We start from the raw sequence: 23,102 nt of genomic DNA on the forward strand, positions 1-23,102 counted from the left end.
TCGGACAGTGGTGATTTTGGCAATAGGGGAAAAGGTTTCAAAAAAATCTATACCTTCTTGTTGATTGAAACCTTTGACAACAAGTCTAGCCTTAAAACGTTCAAGTGAACCATCAGAATGGTATTTTACTCGAAACACCCATTTACAACCAACAATTGGTTTGCCATGAGGTAGAGAAGTGACTTGCCAATTATGAAGGCCGGGTGGGCTCTCACCTCCGGTAATTAATTATTTGTGAAGGTCGGGATGGTTCTCACGCCGGTAATTATTTACGAAGGCTGGGAGGGCTCTTACCCCCGGTAATTATTTAAGAAGACCGGGACGACTTTCACGTCCGGTATTTATTTATGAAGGTCAAGACGGCTCTAACGCCCGGAATTTATTTAAGAAGGCCGAGACGGCTCTCACGCCCGATATTTATTTAAGAAGGTCGGGGCGGCTCTCACGCCCGGTATTTAATTATGAAGGCCAGGGCGGCTCTCATCTTCGGTAATTATTTACGAAGGCCGGGATGGCTCTCCCCCCCGGTAATTAATTCTGAAGGCCGGGACGGCTCTTACGCCCGGTAATTATTTCTGAAGGCCGGGACGGCTCTCACGCCCGGTATTTATTTGCGAAGGCCGGGACAGTTCTCACGCTCGGTAAATATTTATGAAGGTTGGGATGGTTCTCACGCCCGGTAATTATTTATGAAGGTCGGGATGGTTTTCACCCCCGTTAATTAATTATGAAGGTCGGGAGAGTTTTCACCCCCGGTAACTAATTATGCATGTCAGGATGGTTCTCACGCCCAACAGGAAGGCCAGCATTTCATAACGCCCAACAGGGAGGCCAGCATTTCATCACGCCCAACAGGAAGACCAGCATTTCAGCTCTCCCAACATGGAGACCAAGCTCTCATCCCGCCCAACAGGGAGGCTAGCATTCCATTCCGCCATCAGGAAGGCCAACATTCATTAACATACTCAAAGCTATCTGATCAGCACTTACATGTCAAAGCGTCCGGCGAGACTCACATGGTCAGGTTTTATTTTCAACACTAGGCAACAATATCTCTTCACTAGCATATACATGTTTCTCTCTACCGCATCAGTATTAATTTCATATGATTATAAATTTCATGTGAGTCGACAAAACGTATGAAGGCCGGGATGGTTCTCACCCCCGGTATACAATGAAGACCGGTAGCCCGGGACAAAAACGTATGAAGGCCGGGATGGTTCTCACCCCCGGTAATTAATTATGAAGGCCAGGATGGTTCTCACCCCCGGTAAACAAAGTCCGAGATGTGCTACCCCTCGGCAAAAGTCCTAGATGGTCGGCGTCTGGCCAACGCCCCACCTAGGCACATTTTTATCGTCATTCATACACTATTATACTAGTTGTTGCAGGATTTAAATTGGAGCAACCGGACATCAAAGACCCAAGTCACTGGGCATTATTTACTATATGTTCGTATCGCCGTGCTTTGTCGTCAAAGAAAGAAACATACATATTTATCATCTATGAAGAATCTCAGTCTCTTTCTCTTTTGGAACACATTCTCTTCTCGAGAAGCTTTCATCCGCTACATTATTTGTCATCAGCGAGTTTTATTTCTGAAGAAATGAGCATATATATTTATCGTCAGGATCTTCATCACATCTCTCTTGGAGCAATTATCCTCCTCAGAAGCTTTCATCTACCACATTATTTCATTATTATCAAACGTGGAAGACATCTTTATTTCAGTTATTAAACATGATCATGGAGCAACATATTTGAGCAACCGGACATCAAAGACCCAAGTCACTGGGCATTACTTATTATGCATTCATATCGCCGAGCTTTGTTGTTAAAGAAAGGAATATACACATTTATCATTTATGAAGACTACCAACCTCTTTCTCTCTTGGAACGCATTATTCTTATCTACGACATTATTTGTCACCAGCAAGTTTAATTTCTGAAGAAGGGAGTATATTTATTTATCATGAGAATCATCACTCTCTATTTTGGAACACATCATCCTCTCCAGAAGATCTCATCTACTACTTTATTTATCTCACGAAGTTCGGATCTGCAATCCTGTCGACTTTATTTTATTAGATCATCAAGACATTCTTATTCCAGTTGTCAACATCTTCAGGCTATTTGAATCAATATGAGCTCGCCAGCGTATTCTTACAATTAAATTATTACTACTTCAACAACATTTGAAGACCTTCATCGATAACAAGGCGCATCTTTGAAGACAACAAACTTCAACACAATTGCAAGCCACAAATAGAAGACTCTCTTGAAGCACTTAAGCATCGCCAGTTAGACAATTCATACTCGACGACAACAAATAAACAACTCATGAAGGCCGACGTATTATCGATCGGTTACATTATATCCTTCTTAGAACACTACACATTACGGGTATCCGGCCTAAGCTGCCATATATCTTGGCACCTTGACTCCTTCAAGCTACCAAGCTGGGGGGCTCCTGTTCCGGATGCTATTTACTAGGCCCATCAGATGGGCCCAATCTGTCAAAGCCCACATTCTAGAACCTTCTAGAGGGCACCCATGAGAAGCCATAGAGGCTCACCACTGGGACATTCCCCATCCTGCACTGCTGCCCCTGTACACTGACAGTGGGCAGCTTGATGAGACAGCTCATGGGCTGACCAGCTCAAGCCCCCATGAAGAGAGGACTCTCCTCTCTAAATACCCCTCTCACACATGGAGAGAAAGGTTCTTCTTCCCCACTCCTCTCATATGCTGTCATACACACACACTCCCCCATTTAGCACATACATGGGAAGCTCCACTAGTGCCTTGGTCTCTACCATGACTACTATGGACACCCCTATATCAACATACTTCACCCTCCATGAGAGACATCTATGTACCACTATCAGTACAAACACCCAAACCATACTCTAGTTCTCTAGCAGCCTTGGGGCAGAACTTTACATGGTTTATTATATCTCTTAACGTGTAATCTGATAGACCTGTCTGCAGAACTAGGATATGTCCATATCCCTCTGTTCCTGTGTTTTATTTTTTATTTTTTTCCATTTAAGCTCCTATCAGGGTTTTTCACATGCAGCACTGATGAAGTCACTAAACATTTATGCACTAACTAATGTTGTCTCATTGTAGGTGCTGATGAATTTGACTAATGACAATAGCTCCATAGTCAATAGTGCAAAAGAGAACCAACATGGCCAAAGTTCATATGGGTGGCTCTATCCAGAGCCAACTATCCCTGCTGATAGCTTCCAGAAGCCAGGAGCATAACAATCAACCTTGAAAAAAGTTATTGGATGATGCTATAATGCTGTCTGATATTCAGAAGTTCTACAACGTGAATGTAGAGGAGCTTCCACCAAATGTTGCTGATTTGCTCTGATAAGTTAATTTTGTGTTCTATGTTAAGTCTGATGGCCTAATCATTTTTGACAAGTAGTATCTTATGATCTTTTGTTTTAATCTTTGTTTTTTTTACCCCATTGGAGATCAAAGGACGTCTGATATGATGCTATTTGTAATGGATTCTATAAAAAAAAAAATTAATTAATTAGCAGGTTGTTGTTCACTTGTCTTTGTCTGTATGTCCATTTTGAAGGGTACATGGAAGAGACCACACATGAAAGGTTCTACAAGATGTTGTCTGAGTCCCGGAAGTGCTACAATGGATGAAATAAAGAGAGCTTACATATCAATGGCTCTTCAGTATCATCCTGATGTGTGCTATGATCCTTCTATGAAAGAGGAGTCAACAGCCATGTTTGTTCAGTTGAATGTAGCTTACAAGACTTTGACCAATCCTATGCTTCGAGCAAAGTATGATTCTGAATTGGGGTTGAGAATCAAAATGTGTGTTAGTGATGACATATGGAGAAATAGGTGGTACGAGCAAGTGGTTTAGTTGAAGAAAAGGTCTTGTAGACGTATGGGACAAAAAGGGGGATCATGGGGCACCAGAATGAGGACACAAAACATGAAAGATAGCAACTAGTTTTCTTGTTCTACTTGTGGGTTTGTTGCTATTTTTTCATGCAATATTGTTGAAATGGTCTAGTTTTAAGCATTGAATATTGTTTCATGTACATTTAACTGTAATTATTCGGTCAGATATGGTCTAATTTATTTAATAGTAGATAGAAAGATGGTGAAATATTACATGGTAGAGAGTGTATTTTTGCCAGCTTCATACCAATGCTGAAATTCTATAAATTAACAATGTTGTCCTTGGTGAATAAATATGACATGTCTGCTTAAAGATACGAGCACAAGCGATTATTGTATTTGACATGTATAAGACAAACTTAACAACCGAAACATTGTGTAATGAGATTTTAAGGCCTATACATTATCATGTTTCTCTGTTATTCTTTATGGGAAGTGTAACGCCCGGCCACTTGCAAGAATCAATGACTGTCCCCACACACTAACACGAGACTTTTCAGTGTGCTTTGTCCTCACTCGCACACTTCCCGAGAAAACTTCCCAGGAGATCACCCATCCCAGAATTGCTCCAAGTCAAGCACGCTTAACTGTGGAGTTCTTCTGATCCGGGCTACCGAAAAGTAGATGCATCTTGTTCCCATACCAGCACAGTCGCTGGAATCCCTCTCTTTCGAGTGTTGATTCGATTCATTCATGAACCCCCAAGTTGCAAGATTTGGCATGAGCCGCTTATTGTTCGTGCCCTTTCACACCGGCGATCACTCTTTGCCCTTGCCAGCTCTTGGGATGTTACATGCCCACCAGCTTCCGCCTGGTTCGTCCTCGAACCACACCGTACTGGAAGAGATGCCCTGCTTTGATACCACTTGTAACGCCTGACCACTTGCAAGAATCAATGACTGTCCCCACACACTAACACGAGACTTTTCAGTGTGCTTTGTCCTCACTCGCACACTTCCATTTGTTTTACTGATATTAATTGTAAAATATCAGTAAAATTAAGCCAATCTTTTTTCAAAAAGTTGAATTAATTTTACTGATATTAATTGTAAAATATTGCTGAAAATGTTGAATGTAAACAAAAATATCCATTTGTTTGAATACATCATCTGTTTAATTATTTCTCAAAGGCAGGGCAATTTCGTCCAACAATTTGCTTTATTGTTTCCCAAGGGATGGGGAAAAAAATATACGATGGGTCGTACAGTATTTTTCTTTTGAAAAGTGTAATGTTAAAATAAATGATGAGAAAAAAATAGCTGAAAATATTTTTAAAATCTGCATACCAAACATTGGCAAGTTTTTTTCCCCACCCCCAATTCCTGAAAATCCACACAAAATCTGCATACCAAACGTCCCTTAAGACACTGACGAGTGATGATAAACAAGACAAATCAGATTGACGAAATGGGCCAAAAAATAATAGCTCAGGTTCGCTTCACCTTGGCCTTGCATCGGACAAATGTTGTGTTTTTTTTTTCTTTTTTAAATCATGCAAAAAATTTCTTTTGGGTATTAAGAAGCATTTGGGCTGCTTAATTTGAATAGGTGAAAGCCACACTCAACTGACTTTCTTTTTTCAAAAACAAAAGTTGTTAAATATGTTAACGCCCAATCAATCATTAACCCATTTGCCATAACTCGTTTAATCTACAAGTTAAATAAAACAAGCTTGTAATAAACTTGTTTGTAAAATACTTGCTCCTAACCCATGTAGGTTGTAATGTACAACCTGTTAATGCAACTCTACCTGTAAAAATGTTAGCAATATTCTCTATGTTTATTTTAACCAAAAATTAATTGTTTTGTTTTTTCAAAAACTCTTAAAAGTAGTAAAATGGTTATTTTAAATAAAATAAAATAAAATAAAATGAACCAAACACGTGAATGTATTCTTTTCTTATTATTTCTCTTTGGGAAAGTTTGCCATGTCCCTTGCAATGTTTCTTTTATACTTTCTTTTCTTTATTACTTTAATTTGTTCGTCACAATATTGAGAGTATACGAAAAGAATCTAAGATTACTTTAACTACAATCACACAATGTTAAAATGGTAAGCATTTTTCGTACCCCCAAAAAAAATGGTAAGCATTTTTATTTCAAAGCGTTACATATATATGTTCACCACAACCTGTAAAAGAGACCAGTATTAGTATTCAAAACTTAAAAGCAAAACAAGAGGAGCAAAACATTGAATGAAAATTCTGCCAAATTGGTATTTAAAGATGGGTTTTATAAAAGTTATATTGTAGGAGAATTGATTGTGTTATGTTATAGAGATTCATTTTGTGTGCCGTAGTTTTTTTTTTTTTTTTTGGCTCCAAAAAATATGTGCCTCACAAAATGTTGAATGTTGTGTGTGTAGGAAACTTTTTCTTGTCATGTTAAATGATGAATGCAAAATCCTTTAAAGATAAGGGAGAGATCCACTTATCACCAATGAAGTTTACCACTTCTTATTACCAAATCTTAACCGTTGATTTCTATCGATCTGACGTTTATAATTTATTAGATAACACTTATTAATTAATTATTAATTCCAAATAAATTATAACCGTCAGAGTGGCAGAAAACAACGATTAAGATTTGATAGTAAGAGATGGTAAATTTAATTGGTGGTAAGCATATCCTACACCATAAAGATAATAGTGATGATAACTAAATTTTCAGGTACAAGACATCTATCTCTCACCCGTGGCCTGCAATCATCCAAGTAACAAATTGTGGAAAAGTAAACTTCAAAAGGGCTCGAGCTACATGAATGCCAGGGTGCTTTATCTTCATATTGGTTACATTCTGCTGAAGAATAAACGCGAAGTGTTGCAATCTTTCTTCTTCTTTTTGTGACTAGAAGGAAGTAAAGATTTTGCACTATTTAAGCTAGATTGAAGGTGGAAAGAAAAACATACCGACAGAGGCCAAAATTTAAATTCAATATAAGGTCGATAGTTGACTAGCATTTTTGATGCCATCCGGCTAGCTGTGTGGAAAACCCTAACTCGTGGGATTCTCTTCTTCTCGTATCTAACAAAAGCCAAACAAATTTTAAACTCTAAATTACTTATCTTGTGCTAAAAAATTTAACTTTTTTCTTATTAAAAAAAATAAAACATCACGGATCAAACTCTATATCACATTATACTATCATGTCCCAAACCAACTTTCCAAAAACTTAAAAGGTGTTGAGTCAACACTCATGAATGTTTTATTAAATGTCTAACATATTTATATGGGTTAGGATAGGATCATTTTACACCAGTGTAAGTTACACTCTTAATCTTGTCCGTTAATCCCACTTATATTTAAGGGCTCAAATTTTTTAGTAATATGAGTCATTGGATACAAGTGGATCAATGGTCAAGATTGAGTGTAAGACTTATAACTCTTACACCGGTGTAAGAATATCCTGCCTCTATTTATATTATATCTAACTAGAAGTTTTTGTTTTCAAAGATTTCCAAGAGATGCTAGTATTGCTTTCTGTCCTTGTTAAGTAAAAATTAAGGAAAAGATAAGCATATTTAAAATTGGAAGAGTAATCTGGACCTAGCCATGACGTAGAGACGGTTTAAATTAGCTTTTCTATCTACATGGTATGTGATCATATACTCTTTGATGACACATTTAGGTGCTCACTGAAGAGCAAAGAGAACGTGTTACATGAAAAAAATTTCACAATATATAGAGGGAAATTCCATTTTCTCTGAAGATAACAAATTAAGATACGTTAACCAATAAATAAATAAAAAAATATTCCGAATAATATACCTTCTAAGGGCTGAAATAACCTCAGACTCGTCAGAACCATGTTTAGCAACCTTGTCAAGCTCAAGTATCAGTTGGTAACAATCCTGCAAATGTGATTGCAACAATTGGTAATAATCTCTCCCATTTGTTCAAAATAGCTCTACGTGACACTTTTGGTTCCTTTTCTTATTTTATTCCTGAATTATTTAGCTACTTTGGCATGGCTAAAGTATCATAGAGGGATGAAAGTGAAATAATGGTAGATTAAAAAACAAAAATCACTCCTCGTTAAACCCGACTAGCGAATGTGGAGCGGAGGTAATCCTTATACGCAACCTTACCCTTGCATAATTGCAAAGAGGTTGTTTCCTGAATTCGAACCCATAACCTTTCAGTCATGAAAGAACAACTTTACCAATGCTCCGGTTCGCTCCGAAATAAAGGTAGATTAATAAAAAAAATGCATAAACATTTTAGGTATAATTTCAATCTTATCCATGAAGTTGTACTATATAATAATGCTACCAGGATTGAAGATATTCAATGAACTACCTTTTTATTTATGAAGTTGAAAATTATAAATAACCGACCTCTATTGCCATACATCCCCCCTGACCAAGATTTGGTTGCATTGGATGTGCTGCATCACCTAACAAAGTCACTCTCCCAATTCCCCAAGCATTGATCATGTCTCTATCATATATATCCCTCTGCAAAATCATATGCTCTGGTGTTTCTGATATGAGTGTGATCACTTCATTGCACCAGTTACCAAATAGATCCAAAAGTCTCTTCTTCTTACCTGCAGTAACTTATATAAATCTATTTGTTTCAATTACCTTCAAATTTATCAGAAATGGATATATAGGTATAAAGATACCTTCAGGGAAAGGGGTACTTGAATGGGGTACCCCATGGAAAGCATACCACTGCATCTTCCCATGGCCAACATCTGAGGCAACAAAGTATTGGTTCAAGCCCAAGAACACCCTATACCTTCAAGTTTGAACACCAATTTAGCAAAACTTAAAAATAGTGGAACATTTTTAGCATTTTTACTTGAGGTAAAAGCAATTCTTGGTTTTCAAGCTAAATTTTTTGGATATGTTGATTTCTTGACAAAGTATTATAACCTTGTTGACCAATGTACATTTTTTATTTAACAATAGAGGCTTTGACTGTCCTAAAATGTTATTAGGAGTGAAGTACATACCCAATAGTATCGATATATGGGGGCACATAGTTTGTTAATCCACTATAGCATGTGAATCCTGAGTACTTTGGTTCCTGCCACCCAAAGAGTTTTGAACGCACCTAAGAAAATAAACAAAAAGAGATTAAATGCCAAAACCATGGAGAAAAAGGAACTCATTTGTAAATAAAACTAGAAGGAAAGGATGGTATATTTTACTTCTGACCATATTCCATCTGCCCCTATTAAAATATCACCATCATAGTGCTGCCCATTTTCAAGGACCACTCTGACCTGATAGTGAATGAAAAATGATTCAAAATTAGAACACTATTCTCTTAAGCAACCAGAAATTAGTTGTAAAGAGAAACTCAAACCTTGCTAGGTTCCTGAATAAAATCCACTACTTTAGATTTGTTTCTAACTATGTTGGAACCAATTGCATTGACTAATATATCTTGCAGTGTCATTCTGCATATGACTAGGGTAGCAGGAAGCCCTTTACTTGAAGCAGGAGTCAAAAGATCAAACTTAGTGAACCTGAAGAGAAAACAAAAGAGAGTGACAATCAAATTTATCTGGGATTCAATCTTCAGCCGCAATTTGTATAACAAAATTCTTACACCTTCCAAGATGGTCATGAGCAATATACAGAAATTTGCAGGAATCCAAGACCTCAAAACATCTTTTCAACAAGTTTTGGGGAAGCTGATTAACTTAATAAGTCCCCAAAATTGATGTCAAGTATATGAGTTACTGAGTTACACAATTGTTTCCTTCAATCACATTCAACACTATATATATAAGGATAATCAAATTACATTGAGATAAATTTTTATGATTGATTCACTTGCATATAGTTAGACCATTAAATATAAGAAGAATCAATGGTTAATATTAGAGGTGATATTTATATTAATATATATAAGGAATGATCTGGTTACAATTTTTTTTAACAACTTTTTTTTTGCAAATTATATCCAGTAATCTGCAAAATATATAATGTAATCTAGTGTACTTCCATAAATATGTATAATTTGTAAACAAAAGATTTATAAATATAACTTTCTCGTGTATATATATATATATATATATATATATATATATATGGTTTTATAATTTTCATATTGAACGAGAATAAAAATCTTATGTTGCAGAGATAAAAAATATATGGAACTTATGTGTTTAGAAAAAATTATATGTAAAATCCATGTTAGCATGAAAATCGAAAGATATCAAGGAAAATTTTAATTCGTACGTTGTTGAATGAGAATTATAAAATCTTATTTATATATATAGCCAATTTGAGACAAGAAAGAGCAAACATACCACTCTCCAGATAAACCATCAGCAAGGCCATTAATCCTATTGCCAGTGACACAACCAGCCTCCATAATCTGCTCTGCAACACTCTGGTCAATGGCTTCCAACACAGCAAGAGCACTACTCAAGAGTTGAATTGGGCCACGGTGTCTACCTTCCCCTCTAACAGCACTCAAATCCTTTTCAAACACATTCACTTGATACCCTCTATGCTTAGCAGCAAGAGCCAAAACAAGCCCCCCAATGCCCCCTCCAGCTATTAAAACTCTCAGCTTCCTTTCCCCTTCCTCTAAATTTGGAACCTTCCCTCCTTCAAATCTAACTGAATAGCTTTTCCTGCTGATCCTGTCTGATTTCACATGATGGTATCTCATATAACATGGATGCTTAACCTGGCTACATGACCACAGGATCTGCACAGAAGCCATTGACCAATAATGGATGTTGAAGAAGAAGAAGCCAATAACATATGCCTGATGTTGTCAGATATAGTGGAATTTGCAATCACTTATTGACTTAAGTCAGCAAGTGTCTTGTCCAGGTTCTTACTCTGCTTTTTTTTTTAGTAAAAGGCGAAAGAATAGTTCTTACTCTGCTATTAGTGCGCTGCAAGTGGTCTTTTTCAACGAGAGGGGATAAATTTTAGACTAAATATCATTTTTGCTTTCTAAAAAAAATATGATTTTTAAAAAAAAAATTAGTCTCGAGATATCTCATAAGTGAATTCATTTAGTTAAAATTGTAATTCTTCACAAATTTAAAAAATATTCAGTCCTTCAAAAAAATTAAAATAAATTCACTTTAAATTTTATAAGAACTAACTGACTAATTTTTTTTTAGAAAAAACTAAAGTGGAAATATTTTTTTTTTTTGTAAGAAACAAAAGGTTATATACTCTAAATTTTATATGGGTTTATTTTTTCTAAAGTTACTTTAGATAACTTTGTCTAATGTTCATCGAAACGACGTCGTTTTGGGGCAAAAATCATGGTGTGTTTATAATTTTAATTTATTTCAGGATTATAATAGTCTTTATCATTCTAATTTTTTGATTTTTTAACCCCAAAACGACATCATTTTGATAAATATTAGATAAAATTGTCTAAAGTAATATTAGAAACTTTTTTCCCATTTTATATTCCCATTAAACTCACGGAACCCCAATTACTTACTTTTGGTTTAAAGATTTTTAAATTTTTTCTGAGAAAATAAGATTTTTAGTAATTAAAATTATGATAAAAATCCCATTAAATTATAACACTAGTTGAATGATATTCTTGAATTTTCATATTGAGAAAATTTTACATGAATAATTTTCTTTGCGGTTTAAAATAGTCATTGTTGAAGACTTTATAAAAAAGTTAAAAGTATTAGTAAACATAAATTTATTTAACGCAAAGATTAATTGAGGAGGTAATATGAGTTCCGTACAGTAATCGAAAAACCAAATGAAAAATAAAATTTGTTGAGTATTAATGGAGGATTCAAAACAAATATGGTGAATTTGCTTCCTTGTTTAGGGATGATTCCCTATTTTTTTTGGCTTTTGCATATGGGAATATTGACACGTGCAGGTCCTATTGTTTCACGAATAGTAAAAATTATACTATTATTTCAGACAAGAAAAAATTATATTTATAAAGTTTTTTTATAAATTCTTATAGATTATATTATATATTAAAGATAATATATTTTAGCACATAATATACTATTCTTAAAAAAAAATTATAAATATAATTCTTCTCTTTCTCACGTAGAGACCGGAATATTTTGAGATTCCATCATAATTTTTAGTAGGGGTGTTCGCGGTCTGGATTGGATCGATTTTAGAAGCAAAAATTATCTGATTCAATCCCTTCGATTTGATCATATAATCATCAATTCGGTTTGAATTATTTTTTATATCCGATCCGATCCAATCCAATTTTTTTCGGTTTGGATTGGATCGGTTTTCGGTTTTTTGAAAATCTTAAAATTTATTTCATGATTATTGTGCAAATAATATCTTTTCTATATATTAACTTTGTAAAAAAAATTTTTAAAATACAAAAGCATTAGTAAACTATAATATAGTTTTTTTTTTTGGAACAAGGAGATATGAAGCTCTACAAAGATAAAATTTTGTTAATGAGATGCGATTAGATTTTTTCTTGGGTTTAGTTAATGGGTTAATGGGTCTTGGGTTTAGAAATTTTCGGGCTATGATTGGAGAAAGACCCAAGTAGGTAGAGGAGAATTAATATATTGGATCGGTTTTCATCAACCCATCCAAAAACCGATCCAATCCAATTGAAATTTGCGGTTTTTTTTCGGTTTTTCGGTTTTTCGGTTTCAGTTTATTCGGTTATCGGTTTTTCGGTTCGGTCGCCGCGGTTTGAATCGGTTTGGATCGGTTGATAAACACCCATAATTTCTAGCACGCAAACTAGGACAGAGACACCTATATGTCGCATCATTTCATGAATAGTGGAGTTTTAACATTATTATTTATTTCTGCCTTCTGGCTTGAAAATGAGAACAGTGACGTGTGCAGGTCTTATCATTTAATAAACAATGGACAATGGATAGGTTCAAGCACATACGTGCTGCTTGTTCTTTTACGTCAAATTTGGGTTCCTTTTAGAAATATTAAGTTATGTTAAAGGAAAATAATGCCAATGGAGTGGGAGGTGTGACACTAATCACCCCATTGACAATATGATTTCCACTTATCCTATATCATAAAATTGAGAGTAATTTATGTTAAATGACAGATACCATGCAGTTAAAATAGAGCGAAGAGAAACTGAAATTTTTAGGTATTATTAATCATATCAATTGGTCAGATAAGTGAAAACTAATGTGAGTCTCTTCGTGCTACAGAGTGATTAAATAATCACTCATTTTCCTTGACACAAACAGTATAATTAATTTTATCTTAATTTCACTATTCAAAAGATTAGCAAATACATCAATTGAAGTAACATATAAAATTTATGTCAAAAATTCAATTAAAAAAATTCATGATTAAGATCAAAGAAGATTTTCACTAAGTGAAAAAAATTACAATCTTTCTAAATATAAGGAGAGACTAATATCACTCTCTTTTATACTAGGAGAATGTATATCATTCAAAAATAACACTTATGGACACTTGATGTTTTTCTGTCTAAATGAGGATGCTAAGAAAACACTCTCTTAAACTTTGGGATTTGGGATGCATAACACGTAGAGCAATGTTGCCCATTTATATGCAAGAAAGTTTCACAAATTATGTGTGCAATCAGCATAGGAGAACAACTTTTTCACAACAACTCTAACTTTCCATCATATGAATAGTGTTTGACAAACTTCAGCCTCAAAAGTGGCTTTAAAAAAATGTCATTCTATACGTCAATCTCTCACTTAAAGCTCTCACTTAAAGTTATTTTGGCGAGGTTTCAAAATCTTTTTCCTTTTTTTTTTTTTGCCAGTTCCATGTTGCTTACATTTTTTATAGACCACGGGACAATCGACATCATATGAACTTGTCAGCATTGATTGGTTTTGTCATGACATCTACTAGGTTCTCTTTTGTGTGTATCTTCTACATATCCACACTCCTTTTCTCTAGTACTTCTCTGACAAAGTGGTATTATATACCTATGTGCTTTATCCTTGAATGAAAGGCCAGATTTCTTGCAATGTGCAAAACACTCTGACTGTCACAATACACAATAATTGACTTTTGTTTGTGCCCAAGTTTTCCCATTAACTTTTAAATCCAAATTGCTTCCTTGCAAGCTTGAGTAGCTGCCATCTATTCAGCTTCTATAGTAGAAAGAGCTACCACAGTCTGTAATTTGGATAACTTACTTATGGCTCCTCTTGTAAGGGTAAACACATAGACTGTAGTAGATTTTCTTATATTAAGATCACCTGCAAAGTCTAAATATCCTCTAACAGTAAAATCTGACCCTCCATAACATAATGTAGCATGTGAGATTCCTTTTATGTATCTTAGGGTTCTCTTAACAACATTCCAATACTCTTTACCAAGATTTACCATAAATCGACTAACCATACCAACTATTTGAGCAATATCTGATCTCGTACAGATAATTGCATACATAAGACTTCCCACCGTTGATGCATACGATCCTCGAGATATTTCCATCATCTTCGCTTCATTGCTAGGACACATACTTGATGATAATTTGTAATTGATAGGAAGTGGGGTAGAAATTGACTTACAATCTTGCATGTTGAAGTACCGCAAGATTTTCATCAGATAATTCTTTTGAGAAATCTAAATCTTCTTATCTTTTATGTCTTGGTAAAATTGCATCTCTTAAATCTTATTTGTCGGTCCTAAATCCTTCATATTGAACTCCTTAGCCAATTGTGGTTCAATTCTTGGATCCAGCCTTTGTTGGGGCTTACCACTAACATGTCACCCACATACAATAAAAGAATGATGTAATCATTATCACCAAACCTCTTGTAATGCGTACAATAGTCTAAACAGAGTCTATTGTATCCAAGGAAAACTATGAAGGAATCAAATATCTTGTACCAACATCTTGGCGCCTGCTTTAGACCGTATAGAGATTTGGTTAACTGGAAAATCAAGTTTTCTTTTCCTTTATCTTCAAACCTTTCTGGTTAAAACATGTAGATATCTTCTTCAAGTTCTCCATGAAGAAAAACAAATTTTACATCTAACTGCTCAAGATGTAAACTGAATGTAGCACACATAGAACTACTCTAATAGTGGTAATTCTGACAATCGAAAAAAATATCCCATTAAAACCAATACCTTCCTTTTGAGCATACCATTTAACCACCAGTCTTGCACAATAACGTTCCACTTGATCGTTGCCATCTCTTTTGATCTTATATACCTTCGATCTTCAAGAAAAGAAACAAGTTCTTATGTCTTGTTTCTATGTAAGGCTTCCATTTCTTCTTGCATTGCTTCTATCCACATAGAAGAATCTGGATTAGTCATGGCTTCATGAAACATTGACGGTTCTCTTTTTTCTATAAGAAGGAAATATGCAACATGTCTTGCCACAACATAGTCTAAGTGCCATGAAGGTACTCTTATTTAGTACATTGATCGTCAAACTTCTGTATCATCAGCCTAAGTTGGTTCTTGTTCTTCGTGTTTTGTTTCAGCTTCATAGGAATCATCTTTTCCGCTATTTTTATTTATCTCAACAGTAGTAGTCTCCTTAGAAGTATTGTCATTTTCTTGTTCCCTTTGCATTTCATTTTCTACAAATAGTACATTTCTACTGACTACTACCTTGCGGGTAGTGGGATCCCACAAGTGATACCCCTTTACACCGTTAGCATAGCCCAACAATATACATTTCTTCAATTTCAGATTCAGTTTGGTTCTATCTTGGGAGCTGTACATCGCATATGTAGGAAATCCAAAATTATGTAGAGAGGAAAATTTTGGTGGCTTACCATGCCACATCTCCATTGGCGTCTTTAACCGGTTGATGATGATAATAACTGGTTTATCACGTAACAAGCGATCTTAACTGCTTCTGCCCAAAAAGACTTGGCTAAACCTGTGATTCTCAACATAGCTCTTGTTCTTTCAAGAAGACTTATGTTCATTTGCTCTGCTATACCATTTTGCTGAGAGATATGTGCAGTTGTGAATTGCCTTTTAATACAATTTTGCATGCAATATGAAAAAAATTCACCATGTGTATATTCTCCTCCGTTGTCTATCCTCAAGCACTTGATCTTTTTCCCAGATTCAAGTTCTACTTGTGCTTTGAAGTCTTTGAAGGTTTGGAACACATCTAACTTCTTCTTTATTGAGTACACCCATAATCTCCTATAGTAACCATCAATGAATGATACAAAATATTTCACTCCTCTTACGAATATTTCTGGTGTCTCCCACATATCAGAATGAATCAAGTCTAATATGTGTTTGCTCCAAGTAGTTGACTAAGAAAACTTCAATATACTTTGCTTACTTGTACCACCCTGCTCATAGAAAGGTAAGTTTACTGACTTGAGCCCGTGAAGAAGGTTACGTTCTGCAAGAATCTTCAAGCCTCGTTCTGACATGTGGCCTAGTTTGAGATGCCACATTGTTGTTAATTCTTATAGGCTGGCTAAAGCTACTAATTCTTCTGCTTCTCACAACATATCAGCCGTAAGCATGAAAAGATTTGATATGATATTCTCTGCTTTCATCACCACAAGAGCTCCTTTCACAACCTTCAAGATCCTTCCTTTAACGTGTCTTGCATCCGAGGTCATCTAATTGTCTAATAGAACATTAGATTTTTCTTTAAGCCCTTGAATTGTGCGAACAGTACTAACATACATTTTTATCTTGATAATACCAATTCCAACAATTTCTAAGGCATGATCATTTTCCATGAACACAGATCCTTCAGAGATAGGTTCATGAGAGAAAAATCAGTCTCGTCGTGGAGTCATGTGCCATGTTGCTCCGAAATCTACTATCCAAACATTAGTGAGCTATTTTTCTCCTTTAGAACTGATTGTTACTTCATCGTATAAGATTTTTCCTTCACCAGAGGTACTAGCAACACATCCTTGAGAAGTACTTGCTTCATTAGACTTCTTTGTACTCTTCTTATTGTTCTAACAATCTTTCTTGAAGTGCCATTTATTTTCACATTAGTAGCATTTTACATTATTCCTTATTCTTGACTTTGATCTACTCTGGTTTTGACTCCCACTCTAGCCACGTTCCATTGGTCTTCCTCTCGTCATTGTCAGAGCCTCTACTTGCTTTGAATTTTCCTGTTTGTCCTCTTTATTCTTCCTTCTGGATTCTTCTTCAAGAATTACAGCAGTGGTATCATTGAACGATAGGTTGTTTGATAACCTTTTAAATGCAGATTGTATGAGTTTTACTGTGATTCATGATTCTGTTTAGACGTTGAAATTATGATTTTTGGATTAGCAACAGAATTTGAGTATTTTGTAAAGTTGATTATGGTTCTGCTAGGAATTTAAAAATTAACAGGCTAATGGGATAGGACACGCCATTTGTTTTTTATAAACGGACCAAGGCATGCTAACAATTAGACTTATACTAGGCTTGGGCCAGGCCAAATTAAAAAATTTTGGCGTAGGCTTGGACTTTTCGGGGCAAAGCTTGGCTCAGCCCAGCCCACTTTCACCCCTACATACAAATATATATCGTATACTAACATACAAATAATATACATTAACAATACTATAAAAGAACAGCATACAAATAATATCATATACTAGAACAAATTCAGTATACATTAACAATACTATAAAAGAACAGCACCACAACATGAATAGTAATTAATAACCAATCAGCTGTGGTACCACAATTTAACCTTAGATGAGTACGGACTCTAATATAGGCAAAGGCCACAATTTATGTCTGCACATATAGGGCAGGCCTCAAAAAAAAAATTTAAAAAAAAAAGTTTTAAATGTATTAAAAAATAAAAGAATATAAATAAGTGGTCCCTTTGAGATTTTTGGGTCTATTTTGAATTTCAAGGAGACCACGAATAGATTTTTTTCTAAAGAATTAAATTGGATCTCGTAATTTTTTGTTGAGGACCCAAAAAGTACTTTACTCTCTCTTTTTTCCTAAGATTTGTGTCTGCACTTGCATACAGTGGCAGCAGCGCAGGTACGCCTTTGCTCACACATCAAATGGGTCTAAGCAACAAACACATAATAAAGTGGTAAAAAATCAAATCTCAACTCAAAATCTTAAAGGACTGGGTTTATGATTTTTTTTCCTTATGCTATATTGCTATGCTTAACTTATTCTTTCCATTCCCAACACTTTTTTTTTTTTTTGTGGGTATTCAACACTTTTTTATTTTATTACGTGAGAAAAGTTCAATTACTAAAACTGGGATAGCTAAACCGCGTGAAAGTTTGGATAATTAGGGAAAGGAGACAGTTTTACAGTGGAGAAAAGCATGATACTTTTATGAAAAAAAATCTTCTTTAAAGATTTTTGTCCTTAATCTAATACAATTATTTGGCTAAATTCCATAAAACCACCTTATAGTTATGATTATTTTCAAAAGACCACCGATACTTTTTTGTTGGAGTTATCTAATCCTAATTATCTCTTTGAGACGAGTTGGCTCCCTCCGGTATCCTCACGAGCTTCGACTCTTTGAGCCGGCTATAGGACTAATCCGGAGTGCGGGGGAACAGTGATGGTTAAAGGTTCAGCCCCTTCTCCAAGAATGCATTCAGCGAGAATCGAACACATATCCAACCCCACTAACTCAGCGCCAAATTATCAACTGAGCTGCACCCATTGGGTACCACCCGATACTTTCAATCCAAATAATTAACCCCATTATACTATTAAATCAGAACAATTAAACATATTTAATAATAATAAGACGAAAATATCCCTATCCTACACCATCACCAGTACAGTTATGAAGATTTAAAGAAACCTGGTTAATTTGCATTTAGGAAATCTGCATTTAAAGGAAATATATGCAGCATGAGTTTGGAATTGAAACAATGACCCAATTAATTTGTTTGGAATAAGGTTGGCGAGCCTGGTGAATCTTCAATTTGCCCCTTTATTTTGAAAAGGGTTCTTGTGTTCATTTAAAAGGGTTAAAAATAAACCACGATGTTAGAATTTTGAGTAAATGTATGTTCTTTTCTTTGGTTTATTTCATTGTAGAAAAATATCCACATTTGCAACGGCTTACTTTGAGACAGGGTTCCAACACCCATTCTAATTGAAAAGGCTCGGGTCAAAGGAAACGTTAATTAAGTATAAGAAATAGTTTAGGCCCTCAGCTCTAAGATGCAACATATCGAGTTTACTTTCGGTAAAACAAATTAATAGATATTCTATCATCTCCCTAGTTTGCATAGTTATCAATTGCATTAATTCCATTTTGCTGCACTATTGCGCCTTTATGCTGCCCCGTGCAGAAGATAATAAATTGATGACGTAAAGCAAATGGGTTGGTGTTGGGGTATGTATAAGGGTATTTTTGTCTTAAATTTATTAAATATGTTTAATTGTTATCATTTAATAGTGGAAGGGGGTAATTGTTGGAATTGAAAATGTAAGGTGATTTTTTGAAAATGACTCTAAATATAGGGTGGTTCAATGTAATTTTCCCCAATTATTTTTATGGGAAAAGTATTTTTCCAGTTATCGGAGATAAAGTTATCTTTAGTGAGCTCAAAACGACGTCGTTTTGGGTTATAAGATTAAAAAATTATAATCACAAAGACTAATATAACCCTGCAATATATTATAATTACAAAAACACATTGATTTTCGTTCCAAAACGACGTCATTTTGAACTCACTGGAAATAATTTTATCTCCGGTGACTGAAGAAATATTTTACCCTAATTTTATATAGAGAAATGCAAAGATAATGTTACAGAAAAATTACTGTAATTACTTGCACACACAATGAAATCATGGGCCCCACAAGTTTTTTTTTTTTACTTTTCTTATCTCACTTTCTCTCTCTTATTTGCTTAGTCTGTAGGAAAATTACTCTTGTTTTCTGTAACATGATACAAACATAACCCTTTTATATAATATAATAGTCACAGAGTTTAATCAATTAGAAAAAATTAATTTAAATGTATCGTCAATATATCAAAATTTATTTTTGTAAAAAAGCCAATATGATATACTTAATGATTTTTTTTTTTTTTTGGATACATGATATACTTAATGTTGAGGTGTAAAAATAAAGTTCTATAAGAACAATATCTAAAATGTTTCTCAAAAGTGTTAATATTGCAGACCAAATAAAAAGTGAAAATGACGCAACCTTTTAATTGAGGATTTGAGGTAACCGAAAGAGATTTATTTAGCTTTCATTCTCAATATAAGAGTTTAATCTTTTTGTTTTTATTGCAGAATTTTTTTTTTTTATTACACTCACATAAAAAGTGAGTGGTTTGGTTTCCATTAATTTTTTTTTCTAATAATGGAATTTATTTATTTTTATGTGAGTGTGACAAAAAAAAATTTACAACAAAAACAGAAATATTTTTCTCTCTATTTAAATACTTAAAGTTATAAAAAAATATTTTTGTGAATTTTTTAATTCAAGCATGAATGAGTTGCGACAAGTTAATTTGAATATTTCTTAACTGCAATATCAAAAATCGAAAAATACTAAACTTTTTAACCTAGGTCAATGGTTTTGCCAGAGTATTCATGTAAATGATAAACCATTATTATCAATTTATGATTTAGATTAGCTGGATATATATTGGTTCCTTTTGAAAATCTAAAATCTCAGTTCGAGTAAGACCAACTACTATACCATATAGGTATCATTTGTTTTGAAAGTAAATTGGGTCAGGGAAAAAATAGAAAAAGTTTAATGGCACAATAGCAAAGTAAAAATAAAGGTTGTCTAAAAAAATAAATAAATAAAAGATTGACTCAATTATAGGGTTCAATTTTTGCTTGTTGATAAATTATTAGTAAATGTCGGTATAAATTACCGTTGATGCTTGTATAAGGAAATATATGCTGGAAATGGATATTGTAACAATCAATTAATATTATTATCAATGTTACTATCAATCAAATTTCACTATTAGATCAATTATGTTGATCCAATGATTATATTTATTTTTATCTTTATATAGTTATGATTCTCATATTCAATACTTTATATTTATTTTTACCTTTGTATGGTTATGATTTTTCATATTTAATGTTTTCATATTATATATGGGAAATCATAATCATACAACGATGGAAATAAAATAAGTATATAACCGTTGAATCAACATAATTGATCTAACGGTGAAATTGATTGGTAGTAACGTTGGTAATAACACTAATTGATTGTTACAATATCGTACCCCAATATATATTTCCTATTTACTTTTATCTGCTGAAAATGATAACATTTTTGTTTTATTTTCTTGGTGAATAGCACAATCATTCTGATATAACAAGGATGATGATGATGATGATTGTTTTTTCCCTTTACTTATCTTTTATAGGGATGGATTTTTTACGTATTTTTTTACATGACCAAAAAGGGATATAAAAAATTAATTTAACCCAAAATAAGGTCTTAGATGATGACTTTTTTAATAGTTTATAGTATTCTCTAATATACCTCTCACATAAGAGCTCTTTAGGCTTGAAGCGTGAATATTCACAGGTCCATTTTTTTGATTTTACCTTGTGCTTATTTAATTTCACTTAAAAATGGGACAGTGAGAATCGAACTCATGGCTTTGTGGTCACAGTTCTGATACCATGTAAAGAACCAATTCAATCCAAAATTTTAAAGTAAGACACAATAAACCAGAAATAAATAAAAAATATAGAAGATAATTTTTACGTCACAAAATACTCTACCATTATTTTATTTTTTTTGTTGTAAACTAACTCTGTTGGTTTAGACTAACTTAAATTTAAAAGTTGACTAAAATTAATTAAGTTAATCGACTTAATTTATATATCAGGTCCAAATCAAACTAAACTAAATTAGTGAAATCCAATCATTTATCATTCGAATTTCAGAGCTTCGTGATTTGAAAGTATTTTATGAACCCAAGTGTGGTGGCTCAGTTGGTAGCATGGAGACTAAGTGGTAGGAGAAGACCTCGATTCGAATTCCACCAATACTATTTGGAGAGAGGCATAAGTACCGTAATTTTTGGACTCGCACCCGAACTCTGGATTAGTCCCATAGGCGATTCAAAGAGTCGAACCCGTAAGGATACCGAGGGATTCTGATTCGCCTCAAAGAGGTAATTAGGATCAGTTACAAAAAAAAAAAAAAGTATTTTATGTGATTAGGGACATTATGTAGAATTAATCCAAAAATTATATGAAATTTATAACATCAATAATTAAATATACATATTTGTGTTTGCCGTAAGTGGAAGAATAAGAAAATATCAAAGGCACTGGACACATAGATCATGTTAAACAAAGTCTTCTCCTATTACTTCTCAGATTCAGACAGGCAAATATCAATGGGGCAATCTCAGAATGACAAAGTCTCAAAAAAGTTGTTTTAAACCTAATAGGACTTCCTTAGTGGAAGGTGACCTAACAACAAATATAATTATTTACATAATAACCCTCTCATTATGAGTTATTAAGTAATGGCCTACACTTTTCCTATAGTCACATTTTATAGAAAAAATTAATGCTCACACCCTGAATAAATACTTTGATCACATCCAACAATGAAATAAATTGTGCTTTTCTCTTAGAAATTAAATGATCATATCATCAGCTTACTTTTATAAAAACAAAATTAACAATTAATGATAACCCACAAAAGAAAATTTCTAACACGTTCCTCTAAACTTTCAAGTTCAGTCTAACAAAATTTCATTGTTGAATTTGTCGAAGTAGATAAAAAAAACAAAAAAACTTGTCTATTCTCTCTCCTTCATTTCTCTCTCACAGTTGTAGCTTTTCTTCTTTATTTTGTTGTTGTTGCTCTCTCCTAACAAATCTCCCCCCCTCTATACCCATGAAAGAGAAATCATGACCTGACATGATGAACCCAAGGGTCTCAATCTCGAAATTGTCATGGAAACATGCCTCTGAACAATAGTAACGCGCACGAGATGAGGTCCTATATTTTTGCTTTCTAAGATCGTTTCAATGGCTTTTTAGGGATATTTTTATCTTGGTGGTAGATTTTGTAATTTATAACTACTTATTTTATTTTGTTAGTTGTTGATTTTCTAAACATTTTAATGTTTTTTCAAGAATTAGGGTGTTATGATCCCAAGGTATGGCGGGAGAAATTAGTTTAAAGAATAATTGCTTTGAACCAAAAAACAAGTAACAATTATAATACATGCTTATCCAATGCTTAGCATTGGCAACGTTAACAGGTATGGAATACAGTTAAATGAACATGATATAAATTTTCCGG

At 34.0% G+C, this 23,102-nt stretch overlaps 1 protein-coding gene across 3 annotated transcripts; it reads right to left on the reverse strand.

Annotated features, from left to right (window-relative positions):
• Positions 1-5,885: 5,885 nt before the first annotated feature.
• LOC133301287 (zeaxanthin epoxidase, chloroplastic-like) lies at positions 5,886-10,632 on the reverse strand. Of its 3 annotated transcripts, none has more exons than XM_061500909.1 (10): positions 10,211-10,632; positions 9,259-9,421; positions 9,101-9,175; positions 8,903-9,003; positions 8,570-8,685; positions 8,280-8,491; positions 7,711-7,793; positions 6,852-6,966; positions 6,635-6,738; positions 5,886-6,073 (listed from the first exon to the last, which is right to left on the reverse strand). In XM_061500909.1, the coding sequence occupies exons 1-10, from the start codon at positions 10,630-10,632 to the stop codon at positions 6,064-6,066; spliced, it is 1,401 nt and encodes a 466-aa protein (XP_061356893.1). In that variant the 3' UTR covers positions 5,886-6,063. The 3 variants fall into 3 exon arrangements, with proteins under 3 accessions (XP_061356893.1, XP_061356895.1, XP_061356894.1); XM_061500911.1 differs by having other exon boundaries at positions 6,635-6,741; positions 8,570-8,679; positions 10,211-10,630; XM_061500910.1 differs by having other exon boundaries at positions 6,635-6,741; positions 10,211-10,630.
• Positions 10,633-23,102: the final 12,470 nt, after the last annotated feature.

The sequence above is a fragment of the Gastrolobium bilobum genome, unplaced genomic scaffold (genome assembly GCF_033153095.1).
Source record: "Gastrolobium bilobum isolate Gb01-03AN ecotype WA unplaced genomic scaffold, APGP_CSIRO_Gbil_v1 utg6929, whole genome shotgun sequence".
Taxonomy (NCBI): Eukaryota; Viridiplantae; Streptophyta; class Magnoliopsida; order Fabales; family Fabaceae; genus Gastrolobium; species Gastrolobium bilobum.

Bases quoted from the DNA above. Each gene is read 5' to 3' on its own strand.
- LOC133301287 (XM_061500909.1), bottom strand. From the start codon at position 10,632: ATGGCTTCTGTGCAGATCCTGTGGTCATGTAGCCAGGTTAAGCATCCA. The intron at 9,004-9,100 runs GTAAAATATACC...TTATTTTCTTAG, and splicing joins CAGATGGAATATGGTCAGAA to GTGCGTTCAAAACTCTTTGG. The intron at 7,794-8,279 runs GTCGGTTATTTA...TCACATTTGCAG, and splicing joins GGGGATGTATGGCAATAGAG to GATTGTTACCAACTGATACT.